This window comes from Wasmannia auropunctata, unplaced genomic scaffold (genome assembly GCF_000956235.1).
Source record: "Wasmannia auropunctata unplaced genomic scaffold, wasmannia.A_1.0 LD336106.1, whole genome shotgun sequence".
NCBI classification, from domain to species: domain Eukaryota; kingdom Metazoa; phylum Arthropoda; class Insecta; order Hymenoptera; family Formicidae; genus Wasmannia; species Wasmannia auropunctata.
The window spans coordinates 4782273-4808092 of NW_012026784.1; the positions used below are offsets into that span (position 1 = coordinate 4782273).

The following is a 25820-nucleotide window of genomic DNA, read 5'->3' on the forward strand; positions in this document are numbered from 1 at the left end:
ATTTTATTAAATTGTTCCACGTTCAGTCACACATCATATTTTCAAAATAATACAGGTACAAGATAAACTTAATTTGATAGTCACACTATCATAGAATAGATAATCCGTTAATGGTTAACAAAGACATCACTTTGAATTACATGAGTTGAAATACACGTTTGAATTTCTTATCTCAAATAACTTGCGATAAAAACATTTCCTGTTATAGATAAAACCACTACCGGTTTTTCTTTTGAAATTTCCTTTGCATAATATATATGAAAGAATGCACTCTGCAACTTGTGTAATATATTTTTCAAACAGGCGCGCGACAGCTTGAATGTAGGTACAATGACAATTCCAGTGAGTAATGTCGGATTAGCAATTTAGCAGCAAGGTCAATTACATTAGCCTGAACTAATATATTAATAAAGTCGTAAATTAGGCGACCGTCTATACGCGATAAAAGACGTGGGTTGCAGCGGGCATTTAAGATTAGAATTCGAAGTCCCGCATCGCGTTCAGTTGCATCGCAGGCTGGAGATAAATTGCTCTTCAGTCTCATCTCTTCCAACGTACAACTCAATTATTTAGGAACCATAGAATAATCATTACGAAACGAGATATCGCATTTATATAAGAGAATAAGTAATTAGTATATTATTGGAGCGCGATAATCAGTTTTTTCCTTCAATTTATCTTCATCCGGCGAACAGACGCAACGATGATTGAAACGCGAAAGTTTAATTCTCACGAAGATTTCACTATCGGGCCTCCTTCCCTTCCTTTTTCTAAAAAAAAAGAAAAAAAAAGAAAGAATGATTTCCGCACTCGATTTCCCGGGGTTTATGGATAATGTGGGAAACGTTTGTTGCGTCAGGGAACAGTAAACTACGCGTAGTATATACTTTAATTAACGCGAGTGTATTATCTTTATATCTTTGTATATTAGATACACGTTGTATATACAGTGTTTGATGCAGTAACATTGGCAAGTCTGACTTGCCTTTCGCTATTTAATTCTTCTAAATTTAACCCGGAAGAGATGAAGAGTAGCTTTAGCAGTTTTTATCTTTTCTTCTTTCCACTTTAGCACACAGCAACTAACGACTTGCAATAGACAAGGAAGAGACGTAGGTCTTGCATAATACACTAATAACACAATGCGGGAACGCTCACGTGTGTCATTAGACTTGTGTTACGGTGATCGCGTACAGTGGCACGACGAATATAACATGTGGCGCGAGTGCAAAATGCTGTTTTTCACGCTTGTATTCCGCTGGAAATGGCCGTTTGATTGTACGGAAATTAAAATATCTGTAGCATAAAACCTTCTTTCTCAGTCGAGAAAAATTGCTTGGAAAAAAAAACGTGTGATTTTATCCAATGCGCGTTTTCTTTTCACAACGCATTGTTTCCTTTGAATTGTACGTTGTAATTTTTACGACGTAATTTGCTCTACAAATATGTGCAGTTTTCGATGAAAACGTTGCGTTCATGTGATCTTCCTGAGAACGTAAAGTATAATATATGTATATAACGTTCTATTGATGTATTAACGTTCTATAGATTCTGCAATTTTCGTATTTGATTAACATGGCCAGTCTCCGCTCAAATACAGTTATGCCTACAAAGCACGCATGATTTTTAAGAATATTATCTCCATCACGATTTAAGTATAAAAATTTTTATTCTCGCCGTGCGTTTATCGCAAAATGCGATGGTCTTACTTCAAACTAAACGTAACGTGTCGCGTTAAATAAATCCCAGAATCAAATAATCGGATTGTCGTTGAAGTGAAAATGCAAGATGATGCGCGGAGAAAGAGCTTGGTATTCTGAGTATTTTCAATGTATAAATATTAGGGTAAACGGAAAATTCGTTTCGTTTTTTGCTAAGACATTGCATTAGTATAAATAAAAAAAACGAAACGGACTGAATCGTTCAATCCATCAGTTTAAATATGTAGTAAAATAGTTTGAATGCCAAAAACATTTCAAATTTTTACATTTGTTGCTGTCTGAATGACTAATGCAAGTCTTCAACGCTAAACATGTCACTTTTTTGCGCGTCACTTGTTATTCATTCATTTAGCAACAGGACACATCCTTGATTCTAGCATCCGTCTAGCTTCGCGTCTCGGGAATTTCTCCCAGCGTAGCACTCCATCGCTCTTTGCAGCCTCTCGAGGTATTCCTGCAAATCATTCTCCTGATCCAACTCCCTCGCGTTATCGGAGCGCGCGATAGATCGCTTTTGCACGAGGGCGGAGAGCATCAGAGTCACCACGGGTAGCGTCATGCCCAGCAGGAAGGTCGGCGTCATGATATTCTTCAGGCCGTGCTTCTTGAAGCCGCGAAACAGCTCCGACCAGATACCGTCGTCCTGCTCCTCCTGATGCTTGCCCAGCTTCCCGTACAAGTGCGGCCGTATCTTACCGGTCGTGGCGATGTAATTGTAATAGTGAGGATCGTAGGACTGTGCGTACAACTGTGAATAATAGACGGGGGCCTCCTTGTGGGCGGGTGGATGATCGGAATCGGGAAACCAGGTGCTCGCGTCCTCATAGGGAACCGGTGGGTTGCTGAGGATGGGCGGTCCACGATGAAGACCCGGTGGTTTCGTATAGATCACTTCCATCGGAGCCTTGGCCTTGAAAGGAACTGAGACGTACAGAAAGACGTGCGATTAATTCCATTGATGGAAAATTCCATTGAAAGAAGATTATATAATTTATTTGCGATACATTAAATGTATTCTGCACACGTTGCCGTTTTGCAATATGAATATATGTTAATGTTGGCTGACAATTATACGCTGCTTTTAAAAAAAATTGATCATTATGTAACTGTAATTATTATAACATCGCGTCTAAATTTATTGGTTTTTCTTATTTTTCTTTCCGATTATGATAAGACGACGTGGTCTTACACGTGTGTCTGTTCTGTGATGCAAATGTATGTTAATACTGACTTATAAGCACAAAAAAATATACAATATGTTACTCTTAAAAGAAAAAATATTGTGCTTTATGTCATTCTTAAAAGAAAAAGTTATTAATTGATCATTATGTAGTTAGTCATTACAATATGCCATGTCGTGATTGTTTGAATTATTAGAGGACGTGACTGAATCATGATAAATGATTGAAGATAATATCGAATTCGTGTATTTAAATGCAGTATTGTTATGTGGATATGATTCATGAATGCGCGAACGTATAAATCAATTTTAAAAAAAGATGGTACATTATAGTGAAACGTGTTTGTCCAGTTTTTCTTTCCGTATAAATTCTGTTAAAAATATTCAACGTGATGTAACACACAGCATACCGTGCATTCTTACAGCATCAAGTTAAAGGTCATACTTCTGGCCAGACCAATGTTCACGCACACGAGACAAGGTGTCAATAAATTGAAGTAGAAGAATAGCAACCGGTGTGAGTAAAAAATTATTACTTGTTAGAAAAAAACATATAAATATGTGAACTGTTCTATCGCGAGAAGATAAAAGTTTTTTTATTGAGTCACACAAAAAATTGTTATTCTCTCGCGTCTGAAAACCTGTCTTTTATCGAATCAGCTCGTCATGCTTCGTTTTTGAGGTATGTTTCCTCACCTGCGATTGGCCCTTGATACAATGCCGGCGCTATCCTGGGTTGCGCGAAGGGAAACGGTTTTCCGCGTATCCTCCTCATTCTCTCTCGCCACATCGCTGGTGATATCATGTCATTCCTGGCTTGGAAAGCGGGCACGAGCGGCACTGGTTGCAGCATCTTCTGCCCGAGGACGATTCCGCCTGGTGTCCTGATCACGGGCTGTACCGCCTGTACTACGGTTGGTTGTCCCACATAGCCGTAAGTCTGACCGGCAGACGGCAACGGTCGTTGCCGCTGATCGGCTTGCGACGTTACTTGTGGCACCAGCTGAATCTGGTCCACTTGCGACGTCAGCTGCACCTGGTGTTGATTCACCTGAGGGACCAGCAACTGTTGCTGTTGTTGGTTGTTCACCTGAGGGACTAGCAGCGGTTGCTGTTGCTGGTTGTTCACCTGAGGGACCAGCAATTGTTGCTGCTGCTGGTTATTCACCTGAGGAGCTAGCAACTGTTGCTGTTGCTCGACATGGGTGCTCAATTGAGGGTTGAGGAGCTCGGTCGACTTGAACGACTCCTGATCGACAATCACGTCCGAGGGTCGCGATTGATCCTCCGGCGGGTGTTGACTGCGGAAATAGTGCTCGAGAGACAAGCGAGATTCCTCAGGTGTCTTGGAGTTCAGAAACGTGTTCAGCGCGACCTCCGCCTGACTGATTGGTGAGTTTCCGGAAGAGTCTTGGAATTGCCGAGCGGACGTGTCCGTTTGGAAGGCCTGGACCGAAGGCGAAATCTGTGATTTGAGAAGATTATCGGTTTCCGCCGCTTGCTGTAAACGCCCATCGCTTTCGGACTCTATAATCGGATATAACTTCTGAGAACGAGACGATATTCCGGGATGGGAAAGATCGATTGAAGCGTCATTTTTCCTGGATCTCTCGGAAAGGTTGCTCTCCTCCGCGATGTACTCGGTGTACTCCGTGAACGGATTTCCCTCGTAGTTGAGCTGGCTGCTCGCCAGATTGATCGCGAGGACGAGAAGTATTGCGAGCCTGATCATGATTCTAAAAAGGAAAGATCACCTTAAAGTGTTCAAGACACACATAATATGAAAGATTTTATATATTCTAATAGCTTTATATCAAGTTCGCTATATCGGGCAACTTAATCGTCATTATATCCCAGCGGGACTTTGTTAGCGACGAAATCTCTGGTCGTAAATTTTAATGACGACATTCTCGGTCAAGAGAGTCGGCAGTCGGCATTGCCGCTATTCCAGCGGAACGAACGAGTGTGGGATTTTTAGCGTGCTGTAACGGGAGAGGGAAGAAACGATGTGCTCGCGGGATGTAGCTTCGCGCACATAACAACGATTGTCTCTAAATGCCTGCGAATTCCTACGTACAACCACGTTGCTTTTACTCGTCGCGGTTAAGAACGATGTAAGTGGAACAGGACGGGAGAATGTCTCCTCGCGGCAATTTCGCCGAAGTCCTTTGCCATTATTTGCAGCGGCTATCATTTAGCGACCGGATTCGACAGATGCGAGCAATCGAAGAGATAGATCGAGGACCGGTGAATATGCATCATAATGCGCTACACGCATTCACAAATCGTTGACGGCGTGACACTTTCGTCGGTCAAGAGGCGAGGCGCGACAATCAACAAAACGCCGGGAGACGATTTCAATGACTTGCGAGTATTTAATTAACTTGATCTGTCCCAATGTCCCATTTTCGGAAATTTTATGAGATACGATTTCTCCGTATGCAGATGTTCAAAATTCTACCAAGCGCATTTTAATGAAGAAATTAGGTATACAGAGTTCCGAAATTAAAAAATAATATTGTAAAGATAATATTAAAAACTTTATTGATATTTTGTACTTCGCACGTATATCTGTGAAATGATGGAAATATTGAATCACAGGAAATCGAGATACGGCGCATCGAAAGTACTCGCATGTTAAAACGTGACCCCGAAACGGAAGGGAAAAGCCGTTCCACGAGAGAGTGATGAACATCGCGAGCACGTTAACCACGTGCGTGCTGGCCCACACCTCGAGGAGAGAGAAAGAGAGAGAGTATTTGGGCCCCAATGTTTGTCCAATGCGACGTGCTCGAAAGCATGCGCGATCGCTGCGTCACGTTGGAGAGCGCGACGCGCGAGATACGCTCCTCTGCTCAATGATTCATGTTTAATAGAAGAAGATTGACTTGACAAATCTCTTTCGATTTTCTTATTTCTCGCTCGATTTATTCTTCTGTTGACGATAAACCAAGTTCGGAATTATTTTCACGACATCATTTATCTATACTGTCGACTTTATCTACTTTTTCGAACTTTTCTAGATTTGCCGCCGCGTTAGCAGAACATGACAATTAAAAGTTGCTTCGCACGCCGGACTACTCCGTAATTGCTCACTAAATCAGCCAAGTCATTACAGTACGCGTTTATGTATAAAATTTTCTGTCACTTCATTTGGTTGCACTTGTATAACCGTGCTCGGACAGCAAAAGTATTCAAAAGAGGGAGACCAATCTTTAACATAAGAGAATTAATCTCTCGATTTTTCGAAATGCCAGCGACTCAATTACGCCTTTTTTATCGTATTGCAATCCAAGATCAATCTGTTTTAGATATTTTAGATAGTTTTATTATTCTCGCTCATTAATATTTCAGTTTTACTGTTACAAATAACGACAGGAGAAAGATAGCTTTCTGCGCGAGTGTCCGCACGGAAATTGGTTTCTGACGCAAATCGTTCTACGACTTTATGGTCATTCCTTGGCGATTCCTGTCCCATCAGTTGTTTCTAAAACCGCTTTCTAAAACCGTTAATTTCATTGGGAATTCAGTGTACGACCGAAATTCAATAGTGCACCCATATCTACTTGAATTATCACGATTGACCTCAAATTCGGTCAGGTATCTGTAGAATGGAACACGTCGATCCTATTCACTCACCCTACTTTCGATCTAAGGTCGAGTCTGATCTGATTCAATAACACGGAAGCGAATAATTTCAATTTTCAATAATCATTTGGGAATATCAATATGACATTTCTATCTGACATTAAAGATGGTATTATATATTTGAATTTAAATGTTTATTTAGCTTCGTAGGCATATTATGAATTTCTTTACCCGAATTTATTTGTCTCAATTTGCAATTTGATGGATGACAAAAATATTAGCACAAAAAGAGATATTAAATTACATACATATTAAGAAATATTAAGAGAAATTATAATTGAATATTTTACGTAATTTTGAGTGTTTTTCTGAATGGAATAATCCGACTGAAAAAGATTAATATCATTTTCAATTCGTAAAATATAACGATGAAACAACGTTTACATAACATTTTATCAGATGCTCGCACATAATTAGCCACGTGTATGTCATTGCATACATTATTTATCATTATTTGTTACATAATTTGATAATTATCATTATAATTATTAAAATTGGTTGCTAAATTTCTCGCATAGTTCTTGATTTAATCTCGAACAATTAATCAATTTCACTTCACCAGACTTATTCCTGTAGTAAAATACACGTATTCATCTGACACATTCTTCACACATTCAGAAGATATAACGTCACTATCGTGGTTAATGGCTGACGGTGCAGTAGTCGTAGGATGCGAAAAAACTTCCGAAATCACTTGAGTGTCCACAAATTGTAATTGACAAAACAACGAAATCTTTTTAATGGAATTCCAAACGTACGATTAGTATATGCGCACATCTTAATTTTTTAATCCATCGACGCGCGTATTTATGAGGATGGAACGGAAGAGATTAAGCATTTTTTTACAAATTATTATATTCAATATTCAAGGGTATATGCGACAAATGAGAAATATTAGAATGTCTGATTTATGTGAGAGTCCCCGGATTAATGCTCGATTTTCGCCCAGGGCGACAATTCGCCTCGCGATCGGCTGACAGTGACGTGACGCGCGATCGATCAGCCCGTCGGATCGTTGAACTTGACCTGATCAGCTCACCGCCAACCGAACGAACGTACCTTCGCGGGCCTTCGCCCTTCTTGATCGCGACCGCGCGCGAGGAGACGACGAGTCCTATCGGTCGGTGCGGCACCAGGAGTACTGAGATGCCGGGACCAACCGGCCGGGAAAGGCATTCACTCCGCTTCGGGAGCGAACTCCCTACTTTAACACCTTGGCCGCGACGGCAACCACCGGTTTACCTCGTAAATTACCTGGCTACTCGCCCGTTTCGTTCTGTGGGAGGACCGGTTCCGAAGCGAAGGAACCGGGAAACGAGTCATCGGATATCCCCAAAACCAATTTCAAGGTTAACCGACCCGCTGGCCGACTAGTATTTTCGGAAAAGGATGCTGGCGAGAACTGCAGGAGTCTGCGTGGGCGATGATGGATGACTTATTAACAGATTATCTAAATATGCGTATTATATATGATATATGCGAGAACGAAGGCCACCTTTATGATTTTCTTCCTCTAGCGGTAGATCCTCTTCAGGGGAAAGGAGTAAAAAACGAGGAGAAAGAGATAGATATGCAAATATATATGTAGATAGATATCGCGAGAGCGAGAAAGAGAGAAAGAACGAGAGAGAATAAAGAACATTTCAAGGTTCATAAATTAATTTTTTATTTTCTTAAGCTGAAGCTTAATTATATACCTATTCTTTTAATTACTAGACTGATTTATTCTTTTAGAGACTCGATAGAATTAAATTTTATTTTCACGAGATTAAAATGGACTAATTATATTACTATTATATTGTATCGTACCCTACTTTTCGATTATTACCGCAGGTATATAGGATTTGCATAATGGGCTAACCGAGGTTACTGTGGCATAAAAATGAAGTTCAGTTATTCGTCGATCTTCCTCCGATATTCATCGATCATCATGCAGGTACCTCGAAACTGACTATAAGGCCGGTCTTCGGCAATCATAGTTCTCCGCGCGAGGCAATGGGGCGTGACGCGATAATCGTATCTTCGAATCGATTCCTCTGATTACGTACGGGAAGCTGCAGCTAGGATATATGAGTGCACTGTGTCGCGAGATCCGGCCGATAATGCGATGGCGATGTGCCACGGGAAGCGGCACGATCATTGCGCAAGGACAAAACGGTCGCAGACGAATTGTTTGTCGAAGGTCGCGAGTCGGATAACGGTCCTTCACCGGCTAAAGACCTACTTAGGGGCACACGGAGCTCGAACTCAATTCGCTTATTTGACCCCCCCTGGAGCCGGGCTCAGGCGGACCCGACCGACCCGGCGAGATTTGTTTAGCCTCCATAAGCGTCGCGAACAGGGACAAATGCGAATTATCATTGCCGATGCAGGTGTCCTCGTGTACCAATGAGACCTCACGGCACAGAGACGATGTATACTATCCGGCGCGTAGGAATATTTTTGCGGCAGAGGATCAAGCTAGGACATCGCTAAATTGTGATTTACGGAAGCTTCTCTAGGTATGAAATTAATTATATCTAAATAATATGTATACGTTTATTGAATACATTTTTGTATTTTAATCCAGAGATTGAACTATATCTCTTCTACGTTGTAATCTAGAACGACTTATACGATATAATGTACGAAGCAATCTTTTAAATATCAAAAAAAATTATCTGTCGTGTGACTATTATAAAATTTAATTCGGTCCAATTGCTAATTTGATTTTTTTAAATTTAAATAATTTTTTAATTTAATTTATGTAATTTTTTTTATTTAAATGAATTTTTTATTTAATTTATGTAATTATTCAATAATTTATTTGATCAATAATTGCTCAAGGATTATACAGATTTGTCGATGTTTTTTTCGTAATTTACATATTCTTGAATAATTATTGAGCTGATAAGAGACATCTGGTAAAAGAGACTAAGGGGCTTCCATCGGACGGGCGGAAAAGGAGAGAAAATATACAAAGAGATCGCGTATACGATACGACAAAAATGGAACACGTTCTACAAATCTCTATCTTAATTTTTAAATCTCTCAAACCCTATCTACACGTAACCCTATATATACCTTTATATGCAAGTAAATTGCACGCATTGCTGAATAAGTATGTTTCACCGAAGATAAAACCATATACTTTCTTCTTCCTGCAATAAATAAAGATTATTCTTCGTTCTTTTTGTCCGAAGATGATTTCATTTCGCTTCCTGTTTCTCTCATTTCTCTTTTTTCTTCTCACGCGCGCGTGTAGTGTCATAAATTAGATAAGCAGTCTGCAGAACGACTTCCAGCGTACGCAACAACAAGAAATCGAAACTTCATCCTCTTCCCTCGCCCGAGGGCTGAACAGCTCGCCAGACGGAATTATTTCTCGCAAGGGTGCAATCTGCACAGTGTGATTGATTAAGTGTACCAGGTCGAGGCGCGTTGAAAGCCAGCCCGACAATGTCGAAAGGCAGCAGAAACAAATCGTTGAAGTTACCGTTCGTTAATCTCGGCGATGTTCATCGCCGTGCAGCCTCGGCGCGCGCGCGACTTGGCGCACCGGCACTTGGACCAAAATACACGATCGTCCGTCTTTCGAGTCCGAGATTTTAAAGAGACTGCGTTGCACACTTTGACGTTACGCTTATACAAAACGGCATTTATTCTAATCCAACGCTGGGCCAGCCAACGTCGCGATTGACGCTAAATATGTACATATACTGGTCTGACCCTGGCTTTAATTTGTCCGCTGATTACCATCAGTCCGAGGTAAACTTCGGACAGTCGCACTTGAACGATAAGTGCGTATCCGCGTGGAGCAGCTGAAGCTAGAATCGTGTTGTAACATGAGACCTCGAACTTCGTAACCCCGCGCTCAATCATTTATATACCGTTCGATGTATGTACATATCTCCGCTTTACATATATATGTGTAAATATAAATATGTATATATTCGCAGAGGCGATAGCACGAGGCTACCATATCTCGTTTATGTCGCGACTACGAAATGCGTAATTATAATTGCAATCACATGACGTTTAACAACTTTATGCGTCATTCCGCGCATTCTTCGCCACGTTCACACGTGTCGATAAATTACTGCAATTAGTTAAAGGGGAGAAGAGGCGGTGAAATACTATTTCGTTTTCTTAAAATAGTTCATCGTAGATATTAACACGATATAATTCTTATGCACACAAGTTTGTTAGCCAAAGAGTTCTACCAATCATTCTATAGGTACAAGTTCATCGGTTTCATAAAAACGAACGTAATTTACAATTTATTGAAGCAGGAAAAAAGATGTGTTTGTGAAGTAGTACGAAGGGGGTCGTGGCATATTGCGAACGTCATAAAAGGCACTTTTATTTATAAAAAAATCACAAATTAATGATTTTTCATATACATACTAATTAGTGCCACAAAACAAGCAGGTTTTATAATCATTTTATAAAATATATTTTTACTTGCAAAAAGAATAATTTTTAAAATAATTTCTTTGGTTAAAAAAAGAATTTCTTTGTTACACCAACATAATCTTATTACGTGCGAGAAATGACGGAACTTTTCGAGACTTGCGATACTCGCGACGCTCGCAATACACACCTCCATAATCCTCTTTTGCACATAATGTAACTTTAAATGTTGGATTCATGCACACATTATGATTCACCCATTAAATTCAATTACATTATTTGAAAGTCACATTCAAGACCTTCAAGCTAGACTAAAGTTAAAAAATTAATACCTAAATATACTTTTCAAAATTACGTAAGGAGTATACACTGTAAAAATCTCTTCTATCTAAAACTGAAATTCAACTTTTATAAAATGGTATCTCACCCCCCCTCTCCCACATTTATCTCACGACCCCTCTCTCCTCTACATATGCGAAATTGAACACAAGATAAAACTAGAGAAGCTCGATACGATACAAATCTAACAGTGAACAAACTTAAAATTGGATCGTATGTGAAATTAAATCTAAAAGAGTAAACGTTAATTGAATGAGATTTGAGACTCTTATGTACGTGAGATGGAACTGATTCTTCTTAAGTCAAAATTTTAACTTTAGCTGAAACTTTCGATGCAATCAGAGTTTGAATCTATCGCAGACTGATAGCGAATTTGAGTGAACGCACTGGTGTGCACTCAATGCACATTAGTGCCGTTGTACATTGTTCTAATCTCAACGTAAAAGAGAATAAATATCTCGAATAAATAAAATGCCCACTACATATTTTACCAAACAATATAACAAAGTATAGATACCCATTAAGAATTTCGCTTTACGTCGATTTGCGTACAACGATTTTAGTGCGTCCAATCGAATTCGCTACGAGTCGATTCTTTCATTTGTCGCGAGGGAAAGCGCGACCGACGTACGGGTCTATTCTTCTACTCTATTCTTCGCGAATGGAATCATCCTTGGCGTGGGAGTATCACCGACAATTAATCGCCAGTGCATCGCGGATGCGTCGGTGCACCCGCACGCGCATCGGGCTGTTATGTAAACCGCGCGCCGTTTCACGCGCGCGGCTTCTCCGGCTTTATCCGAGTGATTTATCAAATGCTCGGAAGGACGTGCGGTGACAGGGTCGCGAACTTTTCGGCGATTATCTCGCCGGGGCTCGATATATCTCGATGAACCACTGGCCCACGGCGGTTTCCGCTTGAATCACCTACTCTCTCGCACTTTCCACATTTGGAAAGTGTATAAAGTGGCGAGTATTATATAGGTATAGATTTCCTTGCCGCCAGGAAGAGGCGAGAAGCGGAGCACCGAGAGAGTATAATCCGAAGTGAACGGAGCTGACGTGCTTTTTGTTCATCTGATTCTTCGGATGATCTATTATGGAGGATGTTTCATCTAATTTACTGCTTCTAAATTACATAAAAGCACGTAATCATATATAGCGATTACTCCAGTAGAATTGGCAGATATTCTGCAATATATACATATGATCCATTTAGGCGATTTCACAATATGCAAGTTTTTGTCAAATGAACGCATGTTGGAAACAACTTCCATTTATCGAGGTTTTAAGTTTACCTATTAGTCTCTATTCTTTTTATCTTGGCATATACTTGTACTGACAAACTGCTTTTTCATTTTCCATTACGGTGAGTGCTCGAGGAAAAAAACAGAAAAGAGGAGACGTAATAAAACTTAATGTCTCTTCGTATCAATCTTCGTAAACAATTCTCATGGATACTATAAGCACTGAAGACCGCGCGATGTACTTTCGGTTCATGTGCACTCAACGGCCCGCTGCTTCTATGCTACGTGACGTGAATTTGCGATATACGATGTTCTCAAGTTTCAACACGAGCCAGAATTATCCTCTCGACCAGTTCCAATATGTCGCAATTAAATTCTATGACAATGCTTTCTACCAATGTTTTCTACCAACGTGAATTTACCTTGTAAATTTTTTTATTTAATTTGCTTTTTATCTTCTTTTAGTTCTAAGAATTAGAAAGAAGCTAAAGAGTAAATTAAACCGAGATTAAAGTCAATCTCTACATTGGTAGAAGTAATGGACAAAATCGTCAAGGGCATCGAGAAGATCCCGAGATCGAGAACCCGAGGTCAGATTCTTCTCGGAAGTTAATCAAGCTTTTTTTTATTGAACTAAAAGAAATAACGAGATAGACGTGTAATCAAAGGCTGATTTAGCTGAAGAAAGATAAACACGAATGACTTTAAAAATATGGATTTTTTTCCATTTTAATTAGTATTGATTATCTTAACGTCAAGTATACAACGTTTGAAAATCTGCATTTGATATTGTTTTTTTAGTGCTCGTGCCAAGGCTGTAGTAAACGTTATATCTGTACTTCCCACTTCCGTGCACCTGTGCACCTGTGCCAATAGCTACCCGTTCACCCCGCGCGTTTGGCGGCGCAAACACGTTCGACAGCGCGTTCGGTGCGCTTGCACCGCGCTCCGTCCGGTGCATCCGCACCGTCCGCCACGAATTTCTCGTCAGCTGGACATATTCCATAATTAGCATAATTACAGTACCTCGTTATCTGCATTGAGAGAATGCCGCGTCACACGTAAACAATTCGTATCTCGATATGACGAGTTATGTTATACCTTATATATCTTATGTTATAACGTCTTGTATTACGCTTCTTGCCTCGCTGCCGTAATCGTCTTTTCATCGTTTACGCACGAGATTTGCCATAGTAGTCGACTAGTAGTAAGCGATAAACGACAATAGAAAACCGTGACGTACTGGCGCTTACAATTAGTCGTGTACATATACATACAGTAGTACACGACTTACTGCAGATGCGTACGACATGACGTGCGTGCGTGATCACGATGATCAGATGATTAGGGGACCGTGAAGTTACCTGAGGGAACGCGATCTAGTTCCGTTCGATGCGACAGTGCGTTTTCGAGAAAAATGTCGAGCCCAGGTATAGAAAATATCCAAACAGCACATTTTCCCGAGGGACATTTCCAGATTGCACAGAGAGTTCAAGAAGAACTCAGTCATATGTCATGAATTCTGATGGAATCTATTTTCAGATGCAAAAAGAAATTTTTTTCTAAAAATTCTGAAAAACAATTTTGTTTACATCTGAAAACTCAGAATTGATGACATACGATTGAATATACGAATGAATTTTTTTTTAACCGGACGTCCTTTGGATGTCTCTGGAAATGTGTATATACAGAATAAATAACGTCAATTCTTATATTAGTTGTTCAACTTATCTTATAAATGACAGGTCATAATAACGTTCTTATGACATCATATATGTATGACTTCATAATGATATCATTATGACTTCTCTGTGTTCTATCTGGGTGTACGCATATCTGAGCGGTCGTGATTCCTTTTTGCAAATCGCGGCGTACGGTGTGTTCGTGCGCGAGTCTCGTTCATCAAAATCCCAAACGAAACCGAATAAATTGTGCTCGTTTCGGAAACGAGCACTTAGCGGGCAAGAGTTGAAAAAAATTCAAGCCTCCACTATACGATGCTTTTCGTTACATCGATTACATAATGATTCTCCTCGCGGAGTTCGAGGGACCGCGTTTCGCATTCAAGAGAGAGAGAGAGAGAGAGAGAGAGAGAGAGAGAAAGAGAAAGAGAGCGTGATCCGTCACGCTCGCTCAATACAAATTATAGCGATAGATCGGAAGCTGTGGTATACGTCCTGTCATTGTCCTACCGTGGCCATTCTCACGCGCGCGTTGCCGTGCCGTGTCGCGGGATGTGAATCAGGATATCGTCGACCGTCGGTCGTGTCACGACCGACGACCGCGGCCGCGGCCGCGGCGCACGTCAGCGGCGCGCATCTGCATACTGTGGCATACGACATTGTACTAGGTAGTTACTGTAGTTAGTCACGGTATACACGTGCATACACCGCGCGGCGCGGAGTCGCGGCGGATTCGGTGCTAATCGCGAGCGCCGCGCGAATTCGCCCGCACGCACGCTCGCTCGCCTGGCTCGGGTCGGCTAGTTCGGCTACTGGCCAGTCAGTCGGTCGGTCAGGCAACAAAGCCAGCCGCGGACAGTGCCAGTCAACAATCGGACACGCGGCAGCGAGCACCGCCGAATGAAGGCGCGCGTCGACGGCCAACAAGCGACGGCGATGACGGCGACAGCAACGGTAACGACGACGACGGCGACGGCGACGACGACGACGGCGGCGACGACGACGACGGGGACGGCCGACGACGACGACGAGCGTCGGCGAGGATCGATCGCCGTCACGTGGGACCGCTGCAAGGAGCTGCTGCTCGACTTTCACTTCAATTCCGACCGGATATTCCACCGGTGAGTGCGTGCGGAAGTGCGGGACCTGCGTCTCCTTCTCTCCCGTCCACACCTCCCGCCCACCGTGTTCCACCCGCTCCTCGTCGCCGGAAGAGCCCGGATGCGCAATAGCGTACGCAACGAAGGGAGGAAAAGGGGTCGAGGGACGTGCCCCGCTCGATTCCATCGCTCTCGATTCCCGGTCGCTGCGGCGCACGGGAACGCGCTATTGTTTATATCACTCTCCATGCTCCGTCTAACGCTACTTGGCAGGCTCCGAATTTAGAAGTCCAAGTTTAGCCGTCTGCTTTCTGTTGTGTGTATATATGTATATATATATGTATATACTCTACGATTTCGTGACGCATTTCGCTCTCTTTCCCCGTCTTTCTTATCCGTTATTTATTACACGTTGGTGCGCCGTACCCACAATTCGACGAAATAAACACAACACGTACGGCGCAACCGCAAAAAAAAGGAGAAAAAACAGTTCTCGGAAATGGTCTCGGTCGGATATACACGATGACAACAGTGACATCAGGCCGTTTGCACTTCGTTGGACTTTTCGCGATTGAAACAAAACGGTCGGGCTGTCTAATAAATTTCCACGAGGAGAAAGGAGTAAAAGATTGAGTGCGGTGAGCGCGAGTAAATGAAAGCGAGCGAGATAGTAAACCTATAATATTCTACGTTTTCGCTGCACTGCATATTAAAATTTTCTTTTTCTCACTTTTGCCGAACTTCAAATACATATATCTGTTTCATTTTAAGGCTGTACATATATGTTTCAAATTGTTGCTTTCGGGAAAAATTTTACTAAAAAGCTGTAGTTTACGTTACGTATGCTACATTTTTAGTAAAGTTTTCCTCAAAAGCAATTAACGTTTTGAAATACTAGAGTGCACACTAATAGTTCAAAGAACAGACTTTGCAGCCTTTCCTCCTTTATATTTATTTATATGTTTACATACAGACATGATATTTGTAAGTGATAATTCGACTCAGTGAGACGACATCAAAAATAGAACTTTAAAAAAAAAAGAGCTAAGAGTCATTGCGAGATCGAAGGGTGACAAGAAGTTCGCAATTCATGAATAACGGATGACGTTCGGTCAGATGGGTTAACCAGATAAGTCTAAAATGTCTCATATAACAGATATAAGTCAGCTAGAACGTCTCATATATTACAGCTTCGCAGCTACAATGCCGGCAGAAAAAAAAGCTTAGATTTATGCAGCGTCAACACTTTTGCGATAGATTTGTTGTGCATCTTTTGTTTCTTTGTGAAATCTTGCCTCGCTTACGTCGTTTATGCATGTCATGCATATATGTATCTAGCGGCGTTCTCGAAAGAATGAAGAGAAAAAATTAATTCAGAGCGATGAACCGCGCGCGCAATGTGTATACTCGTACATTATGTCTACCATTTAGAACTAATCAAGCGAGTCAACACGACATGAAATACGTGAAATTAAATAAAGTACAAAGCCACACGTAATAAATATTACATCGCTATATCTATTCCCAATATTTACATTATCTTGTTATCGCGTGTCTAATATGATGGATCGACGGGGGAAGCAGACGCGTGCGGCCGCGAGATAGATTAGACTCGTCGAAGGGAGAGGCCTTCGGGAGGAATCGGGGGAGACCTTGAGGGAGTTCAAGGTAGCGCTGGTACTTTCTCGGAAGATCCTCTTCCGGAAGTCTTTGTTAATTAATCCCCTAATCTCTAATCCCCAGCGTGCATGTAAATACCCTCTCACTTATAAATAATTCAAATGCTTTTCGGTAGTTTGTCATCGATAATTAATTACGCCTCGTCACTGACGACGTACGGTTTTACGAATCTCGCGGTGTTGCGTTACGTGAATATCGGAAGTTTATACATGAGCAGAGCTATTTCGATACGCGCGAAAATACGTGGCGAGACGATGAAGGAAAACACGATCTTTTAATTTCTCCCAGAGGAAAATCTCCTACGATCGGGCGCATAATTGTGCACTATTATCATAAGTAAACACAAACATTGCGAAAGATAGCTCCTCGTGATAAGCGTGCGCGGCTACCGCGCTTACTCTCCGTCGATTCGCCGTAAACGGAGAAAGAAATAATAAAGGTGTGCGACAGCAGGGATGATGCTCCCGTTAATTGTAGTACGAGAATGCATATTAATGTTTGCATTTTAATACGCACGGTGTATGTTTATTTCGTAAAGTCATACGCTATCTCTCACGAATACTATTGGCTCCGTTATCGCTATAGCCAGACGTACGCGATCCCAAAATTCTTATCCTTATCGTCATTATCGATCTGCTATTCGGAGGAAGTTGGAAAAAACAATGAAGAGATCCGGGTCCAAGTATTTGTCGAAGTATTTGTTTTTAAAGAAATGGTCATATTTTTTTATACAATTCACGATAATTCTTATCACGTAATCTCGATACGACAGATTTGACGTTATGCTATTTAAAAAGAGAAATTCTTTCGATTTGATACTGCACCTGCACCTGTGTATACATATTTACGATTAGACGGGATTGCCGAGACTTGCTCATCATCCGCGTCACAAGTCTACGCTCGTAAGTCTATTTCTCAAGTCACATGCTTCGCGATAATCAGTACCAAATGGAAGAAATAGATGACGAGATAAGTCGCGTACTAGCTGAGTTAGCGCGGGTTTCAGTCAATTTTCGCGATCGCAATGTCGCAGCGGGATCGCACGATTCATATTGTTCATTATAAGCAATCGAGCTAAATCCACGGGAATGTGATACGGAAATAAATTGTTGTTTGTTCGCAATTTGTCTAGTAAAAAATACGATTTCAGCAAATTCTTTAGAAATCTCTTAGGAATTTTTGGAGTTTATAGGGAGCTAACGTTATCAAAAATCTCAAATTTCTAGTAGAAGCAGTGCACCGAGCACTAATTATAAGATACTAAAATCACATGTATCAGAATTATATTACGATTTAAATTTTATTTATATAAATCCTACACTTTTTTAATTTTTAAATAGCTTTATTGAAAATGTACCGCAGTAATCATTGCTCTCGTAATCATCCTCAATATAATATATGTATATAACTTCATTAATAAACCATCAATAATATTTGTTCAAGTGTCTTTTGCTTTTATTTCTTCGCGCATTTTCTTCATCTTTTTACAGCATGTTTCATGAAAACCATCAATTTTTAATATGCATTATATATTAGATAATTTCTTGAAATTTTGTTGCGTGTTCTTAAAAATGTTTGTAAACTGTATCTGCTGAGAATGTCGAAGATCTCATTTATAAAGCAGTGCAAAACAATCTAAAGAGCTTTATTCATTCGTATGACAGTGCATATCTGCTCCTCATCTCTAATTAACGATTAATTGATAGCTTAATTGACCTAGATGATAGCGGGCTAGTAAAGAAGAAGTTAGGTTTTATGGCAACCGCGGGAATACTATCTAATTATACGTGCAATTCTGAAGTCACCTTGAATGCATCTTGAATGCATGAAGCAAAACTCGGTTTCAAGTTTTTTTTTATCAGTATCGAACAACATACATATATTGCAACGTGTGACAAATTAAGAAGAGAAATAAAATCAACAAAGTTATGAAAGTTAACGATGAAAGCAAACATTTTGTTTCCAGTAGAAATTTAAAAAAAATTAAAAAAGGAGAAATATCGATTAAAATTAGATTACGTAAGATCAGAAATTCCGATGTGATGTCCGTGCTTTGGCATCTTACATAATTCGAAGATCATTGGCCCCGACGTTAGGTTTATTGGTTACCATTGTCTGACGATCATATTGATCGTGGATTGAATTTATGTGATTTAATGCCCGCCGGCTGTCGTTGGGTTCAAGTTTATAATAGCATTTTCGAATACGAAGTAAGCTTGACGCTCCGACAATAGAGAGAGAATTTAATTTTATTTAAATATTTACTCTTTCTTGTATTACAAATACGCGCACACATATTTGTAATTTTAACGATTATTCGACGTTATACTATTCATTTTCAATTTAAATTGTCTTCCATTTCCTTTACTTTCGTGTATCTTTCAGGATCGGATTTAGCATAGCCACAAAACCGTGGCTCTGGCTAATAATTTCCCTGTGCCTAAATCTCATCTGTGGTCTCGGACTGTTACTCTGGAGGGAGGAGATTGACGAAGTAGAACTCTATATGCCAATTAATTCTGTGTTCCGTAAGGATGCCGCGTGGGTGAAGGAGCACTTCCGAGACGATCTCAGACACGAAAGTGTCATCGTCACTGCCCCCAACGTGCTGGATCCCGAAGTGCTGCGATCGGTACATAGGCGATCATGAATTATACGAGTATCAGCGAAGGTTCTTTTCCACATTAATGCACATCTCTTTCCGATAGTTAAATTAATTGTCGTCACATTCGTTCGAAACTGAATGAAATTGCCTTATTACATTTTAATGAAAAAAATCTGTAAGTTAAAAATCAATCAACGATCATTGATCATCAGATCGGTATATTCGCGTGGATTTTTTTTCTTTTAATTTGAACTATATGCACATTTAAAGATAAAATCTTTAAGATAAAAATCAATCAACGATCATTGATCATCAGATCGGTATATTCGCGTGAATTTTCTTCTTTTAAATTAAACTATCTGCACATTGGATTAAAAAGATCTTTCTAATTAATATTAATTACGCATGATGATCAATTTTGTATAATATTCATTTAATTAAGGAATGCATCACGAATCATTTTTAATTGCATTATAATGTTTGTATATTTAATTGTAGATCAGAGATATTGAAAGAGATGTGAAGAATATAGTGGTAAATAATAATACTTGGGAAGATGTGTGCGCTGGGTAAATATTTTCTTTATATAAAAATATAATTATTTTCATGAATGAGAAGTCGCTTATTTATTGGTTACGCCATCGTTACTTTTATTTTCTTAATACAATGACGATTTGATAATGACATTACAACTTTCATAATGATAACACCAGAATTGAAATAGTCACTTTGGACAATTTGTTACTAATGAGTTAAAGTAACGACTTTTTCAATGAGCAACGCGTAATGACAATAAGTTACTTATTCAAAAATGAACTATTCTCATTGTGACCTTATCATTACCGTTACGGAAAAATTGTAATGTTATATTACCAAATCGTTATTATAAAAAAGTAACGACGTTACTTATAACTCGTTAATTCCCATTCCTGATTATATAAATTTATATATAAAATATTTGTATTACAGATATTTTGCATGGTTCCAAGAAGATGATAAATGGGAAACTATGGATAAATCTGAGTTTCCCGAAGAATATCTGCCTATTATAAACAGTACAATGACGAAGGAACCCTGTATTCATAAATCCCTTTTGAAGATATGGCATAAGAACGGTAGGAACATCGATAAATTGACAAAGACTAGAATACTGAAGGATGTTACTGCGACTCTGCAAAATAAGTGAGTTGCTCGAATTTTCAGAGCAAAATTAATGAAATTAAATTATTCAAACTCTCGAGTAAAATATAAAATACAGATTACAGCTTTTTGCGTATGTAAACTGACACGCGTCTTTATTTCTGTATGAAGCACTTTTATCTTTTTCGAGAATTTAGTTTCGTGCAGATATATTTCTTTAACGTCGAATTCAATTAACGATTCAATTATACTTGTGCTTACTTTAGTTTTTATTTTTTTCTTTTACTAAATTTCGATGAAATACACGCATTGCCAATATAATGGTTTTATGTTCCTTTTGGCATATGTTTCTTTGTTCTGTTTTCATATGTTAATTTGCTCTATGCAGGAATAAAAAAGACATATTATCCGACATCAAGCCGCTACTGGGCGGCGTCGAATATGACCTGAACGGGAGAGTAAAGGGTGCGAACGCGACAATTTTATTTTGGTTGCTGAAGAAGACCAATCCGCAGTCACCGGAATGGGAGATCGAGTTCATCGAGAGGGTACTGCAGTCGAATCGTACCCTGCCGCCGGGCATGAAACTCTACGCAATAACGAAACGTAGCTACCAAGACATGCTGCACGAGGTGGTCAACAGTAACATGACTGTATTGTTCTGCGGCATGTCGCTGATCACAATCTATGTGATCGTGATGATCAGTCGGTGCAACGCGATGCAGCAACGGATATACCTATCCCTCATGGGTATCTTCGTGGTCGGCCAGGCTATCTTGTCGTGTTACGGGCTGTGCTATTACATGGGATTTTTCTACGGCCCGGTTCATCCGATCCTGCCGTTTCTACTACTTGGTATCGGCGTCGACGATATGTTCATCATCATGCAAAGCCTTGAAAATACATACGAGACGGACAAGTCCTTAGACATTCCTACTCGTATAGCAAAGTCCATTCAAGTCTCAGGTACGATGAAGTCTTAAACAAGTTTGACGTCAAAGGCAAATAAGAAACAGATTATGCTATGTTTATCGTCTATAAATGCATTTTGAATATATTTCGGAAATATCGACAATATGTAGACGGATTAAAAATAAGAAAAATTCAATACGATTGTGACAAATGTACCATGATAGAATCGCCGAAAAAAGCTTTTGAGACAATCTGTATATCTATTTAACTAAAATTTTAATTTAATATTTTGTTTACCTAGGGATGTCCATCACCGTGACATCGTTCACCAACATGGTGGCCTTCGCCATCGGCATGACGACGGTGATGCCGTTCCTGAGGTCCTTTTGCATATTCGCCGCAATGGGTATACTATTCCTCTATATTTACGAGATCACGTTCTTCGTCAGCTGTCTGGTATACGACGAGAGACGATTGGCGGCGAAGAGGGAGGGCTGCTGCTGCCAGCCGCAGCCCAATTGGCGATCGAACAAGTGCAGCAAGCAAAACTTTCAACGGTTCGTTTTCGAGAAATACGTCGGGCCCTGCGTGATGAGAACGTCGATGAAGACGATCATCCTGTTAGCCACCGCTATCTTGCTGGGCGTTAACGTGTGGGCGATATTTCAATTGGAACAGAACTTCGATCCGCTCGTCTATTTGAATCAGGAGTCCTACCCTATACAGTTCAACAACGAACTGATGAAAAACTTTCCAAAGTACGGCAAGCATGTCAATATATACCTGACGGGCGTGGACTATTATGAGGATCGCCATGCGCTATCCCAGCTGGTAGACAATCTGAAGCAAAATCCGTACGTCAACAATCGTACTTTGGACCCGTGGTTCACCGCGTATCAGGAGTGGCTGGACACTACTGGCAAAAGTAATATGATTTTTCATATGGCATATATATGTATATCTTTTAAATATATAGTGTTTACTAATATAGGATTATATATATTTTTTTTTTTCGGCAGTACATTACGTCGAGGATAAAGAGGAGTATTATAACATACTCACGGAATTTCTGCTATTCACGGTGAAGGGCCAAGCGTACATCCAGAATATGAAATTCAATAAATTGCCGTTTAACGACTACAATATTACGGTACGTCAAGGAAAACGATACATTTTATAATATACAAATGCGAAACGTTCTCTGACTGAGAAATGCTTTCAGACGTCGCAAATTACAGTGCAACACATTCCCATAAGTACATCGGCCGATCAAATACGAGCTATGCAATCCATCAGAGACGCCGTGCAATCAGTGAACTTCACTCAGGGATACGATCACGTCGCACTTTATTCGCTCGATTATATAGCATGGGCATCGAACAAAGTGAGGTCTTTTTTTAAGAATTTTTCACATATATTTAACCGATTGATAAATGTATTAATCGGTTTATAATCGATTTCACAGATCATTGGCGAAGAATTGATCAGGAACTTGAGTTTAGAGATACTGGCGGTAGGAATAGTGACACTGGTCCTACTTAGGAATTTACTCGCGTCGTTTTGGGTGATGTGCTGCGTGCTGTTCACGCTCATCGATCTTCTAGGCTCAATGTACTTTCTAGGATTGACTGTCGAAATATCGTCGACTATTATGATCCTGTTATGCGCCGGATTGGCAGTTGATTATGCCGCGCACATTGGACTGGAATTTATACGCTCAAGCGGCAGTAAAAAAGGTCTCTAACAAATAATATTGCATTTTTTATTTTTTGTTTAGTATCAAATAAGAGCATCGAATGATCCAATAGAATTTATCAATATTTATAGACTACAATTAACTAACAAGTTTTTTATGTATTCAAATTAATTAGATTATTATTAGAAATTTACTTTAACGAATTAATATTTAAATTATTAAATAATACAGTTTGAATGAAATTGCAAATTATATATAATAAAAATTATATATATATCTTGATAATTCTTAAGACTCTATAATGCTTCAATAATGCATAGAACATTGTTAACTTTTCATCTTATTACGCTTGCAGAACGAGCACTAACGACGTTTAACATTATCGGACCGGCAGTGTTTAATGGTGGCTTGAGTACATTCCTTGCCTTTATCCTGTTAGGTTTCAGTCAGGCTTACGTTTTCATAGCTTTTTTCAAGGTATGGATAACAACATCAAAAGTACAATCGTTATAAAAACCAAAAAAAAAAAAAAACGGAACCGTTACATATTTCATATCGTTTTAGCTGATCACGTCCGTAGTGGTGTTTGGTTTGTTTCACGGATTACTATTTCTACCTGTGATATTGAGCTTGGCGGGACCCAGTGAGAGAAGGCAACACAGCCTAGAAAAGAGTCAAGCTATGCAATATCACAACGGTTATTTTACCGTCCATCTGTCCCAAAATGGGAAAGGTGCAGTACCTTTGAAGTATCAATGTGCAGTCAAACAAAATGCAATTTTTTTAACAAAAACGAATTCACGCCTTTTTATTTTTCCTTTGCAGATACAGAAGACGCAATTGCTAAATGACGTTTAGCAATGCTTCAAAAGGCTGCTTAGGTAAAAATATTTTTGTAGATAATTGTAGCGCACTGGAATTCGTACGATTGTGGAGTACGAATGTGCGCATATTATGTCACGACGTTATACGTCTCTTTCTTCTCTCACATGTCTTTCCATTCTTTTATACATATACATTGAATAAAACCGCTAAATAAAAATATCTTTCATACAAAAGGAACTACACGAAATTATTTGCCTCGCCTGTTCGTGACCACTGTCCATCCATCTTTCTCCTGCTCATCCCTATCGATGTCCATATCCTCGTCCAAGCTGCTAGACTCGTGTTTAACTGGCAGAGAAGAATGAGCAGGCTGAGCGGGTAGCTTCGAATTCAACCACGACTGCAATGGTGGTAATTTTTCAAATTCCGTTTTTGCCACAGACTCGTTGCTTTCCTTGCAATACCGATAAAATCTCAATAACTCCTCCGCTACTTGCACACTGCTGTCGTCCTGCACTTCTGTGCTAAACTGATCGTCCATGTAATCGTCTAGTTCATCGGCAATCTGACTGCTGGCCAGTTCGTCTAGAAAAACAACAAAATTAAATTAATATAATTCCATACAACGTTACTGTACTAATATTAATGCTTCAAAAAAACAGCGACAGTAACCATTCATATACAGCACATCCGTTATATATGAACAAAATTCCCTTGCGCTTTCTACTGAACCCATGTTGTGCTCCACCGCCAACTGAAAATGAATATAAAGTTTGATTACTCAAAGTAATAATTTTTTTCAATTTGACAATAATATATATTCTTACGTTTAAATTAGATAATAGCAACTATTTGTTTTTACTGTGTACTTCGTTTCATATAAAAATATAAAGCATTTTAAGACCTGATGAAAAGAAAAAAAGGAAAGAAATACTTATGTCAACATTTTAAACAAGAGAGCGTCTGATTTTGAGAATTTAACACGAGATTAAGGATCGTGAGAGAGCTTACTTTTAGTGCGGTCCAATTACTGAATATACGTTGTGTGACTGTTAGAAAAAATGGCTTAGTGCGCTCGGTGTGCTCCATGATCCAAGTATTTGCGTCACGAGTACGCTCCATTTTTAGGTTATAAATCTTCTCTCACTTAATGTAGCGATTTGCCCGTGACCGACGCGACCAGTAGAACATCCAATTAGTCGGATTTATGATCAGAATACATTTATGTGTTAGCACAAGAATTAATTTTGTCAATAACTCTCAAATACTTTTTTGTCCGCACTCAGCGAATGCGATGCACCAGTGAATTGAGGTTATAACTTCTTTAAATAATTAAATATCCCGTCCCGGGACAAATTAACCTCCAACTACGATCTCTACTCCAACTCCAATAACATGTGACTCCGACCAGTCCGACCAAATGATTAGACGCTCTCTAGATTGACGTACTAGGGACAGTAACCTATCGGGTCTTTTAAATTCCCCACCACTTCACTCCCAGATGTATACATCTGATTGAACACGTAGCCTGCACGGATTGGCTGTCGAGAAGGCCCACGGCGTTTCCTCAAGGTATATCCCTAACCTTCGGCCAATTGGAGCCCCGCGAGATGACACACCACGTGAATTGCTATTGCCGTCTCTTATTTTTTT

At 39.8% G+C, this 25820-nt stretch overlaps 3 protein-coding genes across 6 annotated transcripts; 1 reads left to right on the forward strand and 2 right to left on the reverse strand.

Annotated features, from left to right (window-relative positions):
* Positions 1–882: 882 nt before the first annotated feature.
* LOC105453285 lies at positions 883–14740 on the reverse strand. 3 transcript variants are annotated; one of them, XM_011695115.1, is made up of 3 exons: positions 14720–14740; positions 3598–4637; positions 883–2642 (listed from the first exon to the last, which is right to left on the reverse strand). In XM_011695115.1, the coding sequence occupies exons 2-3, from the start codon at positions 4631–4633 to the stop codon at positions 2095–2097; spliced, it is 1584 nt and encodes a 527-aa protein (XP_011693417.1). In that variant the 5' UTR covers positions 4634–4637; positions 14720–14740; the 3' UTR covers positions 883–2094. The 3 variants fall into 3 exon arrangements, with proteins under 3 accessions (XP_011693417.1, XP_011693396.1, XP_011693406.1); XM_011695094.1 differs by lacking the exon at positions 14720–14740 and adding an exon at positions 7609–8159; XM_011695104.1 differs by lacking the exon at positions 14720–14740 and adding an exon at positions 7308–7508.
* Positions 14741–14944: 204 nt separating this feature from the next.
* On the forward strand, positions 14945–24259 carry LOC105453301 (patched domain-containing protein 3-like). 2 transcript variants are annotated; one of them, XM_011695139.1, is made up of 12 exons: positions 14945–15330; positions 19375–19621; positions 20093–20163; positions 20564–20776; positions 21123–21700; positions 21948–22571; positions 22666–22796; positions 22869–23030; positions 23112–23382; positions 23698–23819; positions 23907–24075; positions 24168–24259. In XM_011695139.1, exons 1-12 carry the CDS (start codon positions 15110–15112, stop codon positions 24191–24193), a joined length of 2835 nt encoding a protein of 944 aa, XP_011693441.1. In that variant the 5' UTR covers positions 14945–15109; the 3' UTR covers positions 24194–24259. The 2 variants fall into 2 exon arrangements, with proteins under 2 accessions (XP_011693441.1, XP_011693450.1); XM_011695148.1 differs by lacking the exon at positions 14945–15330 and adding an exon at positions 17898–19199.
* LOC105453294 lies at positions 24121–25626 on the reverse strand. Its single transcript, XM_011695128.1, has 3 exons — positions 25179–25626; positions 24840–24921; positions 24121–24752 (listed from the first exon to the last, which is right to left on the reverse strand). Exons 1-3 carry the CDS (start codon positions 25287–25289, stop codon positions 24415–24417), a joined length of 531 nt encoding a protein of 176 aa, XP_011693430.1. The 5' UTR covers positions 25290–25626; the 3' UTR covers positions 24121–24414.
* Positions 25627–25820: the final 194 nt, after the last annotated feature.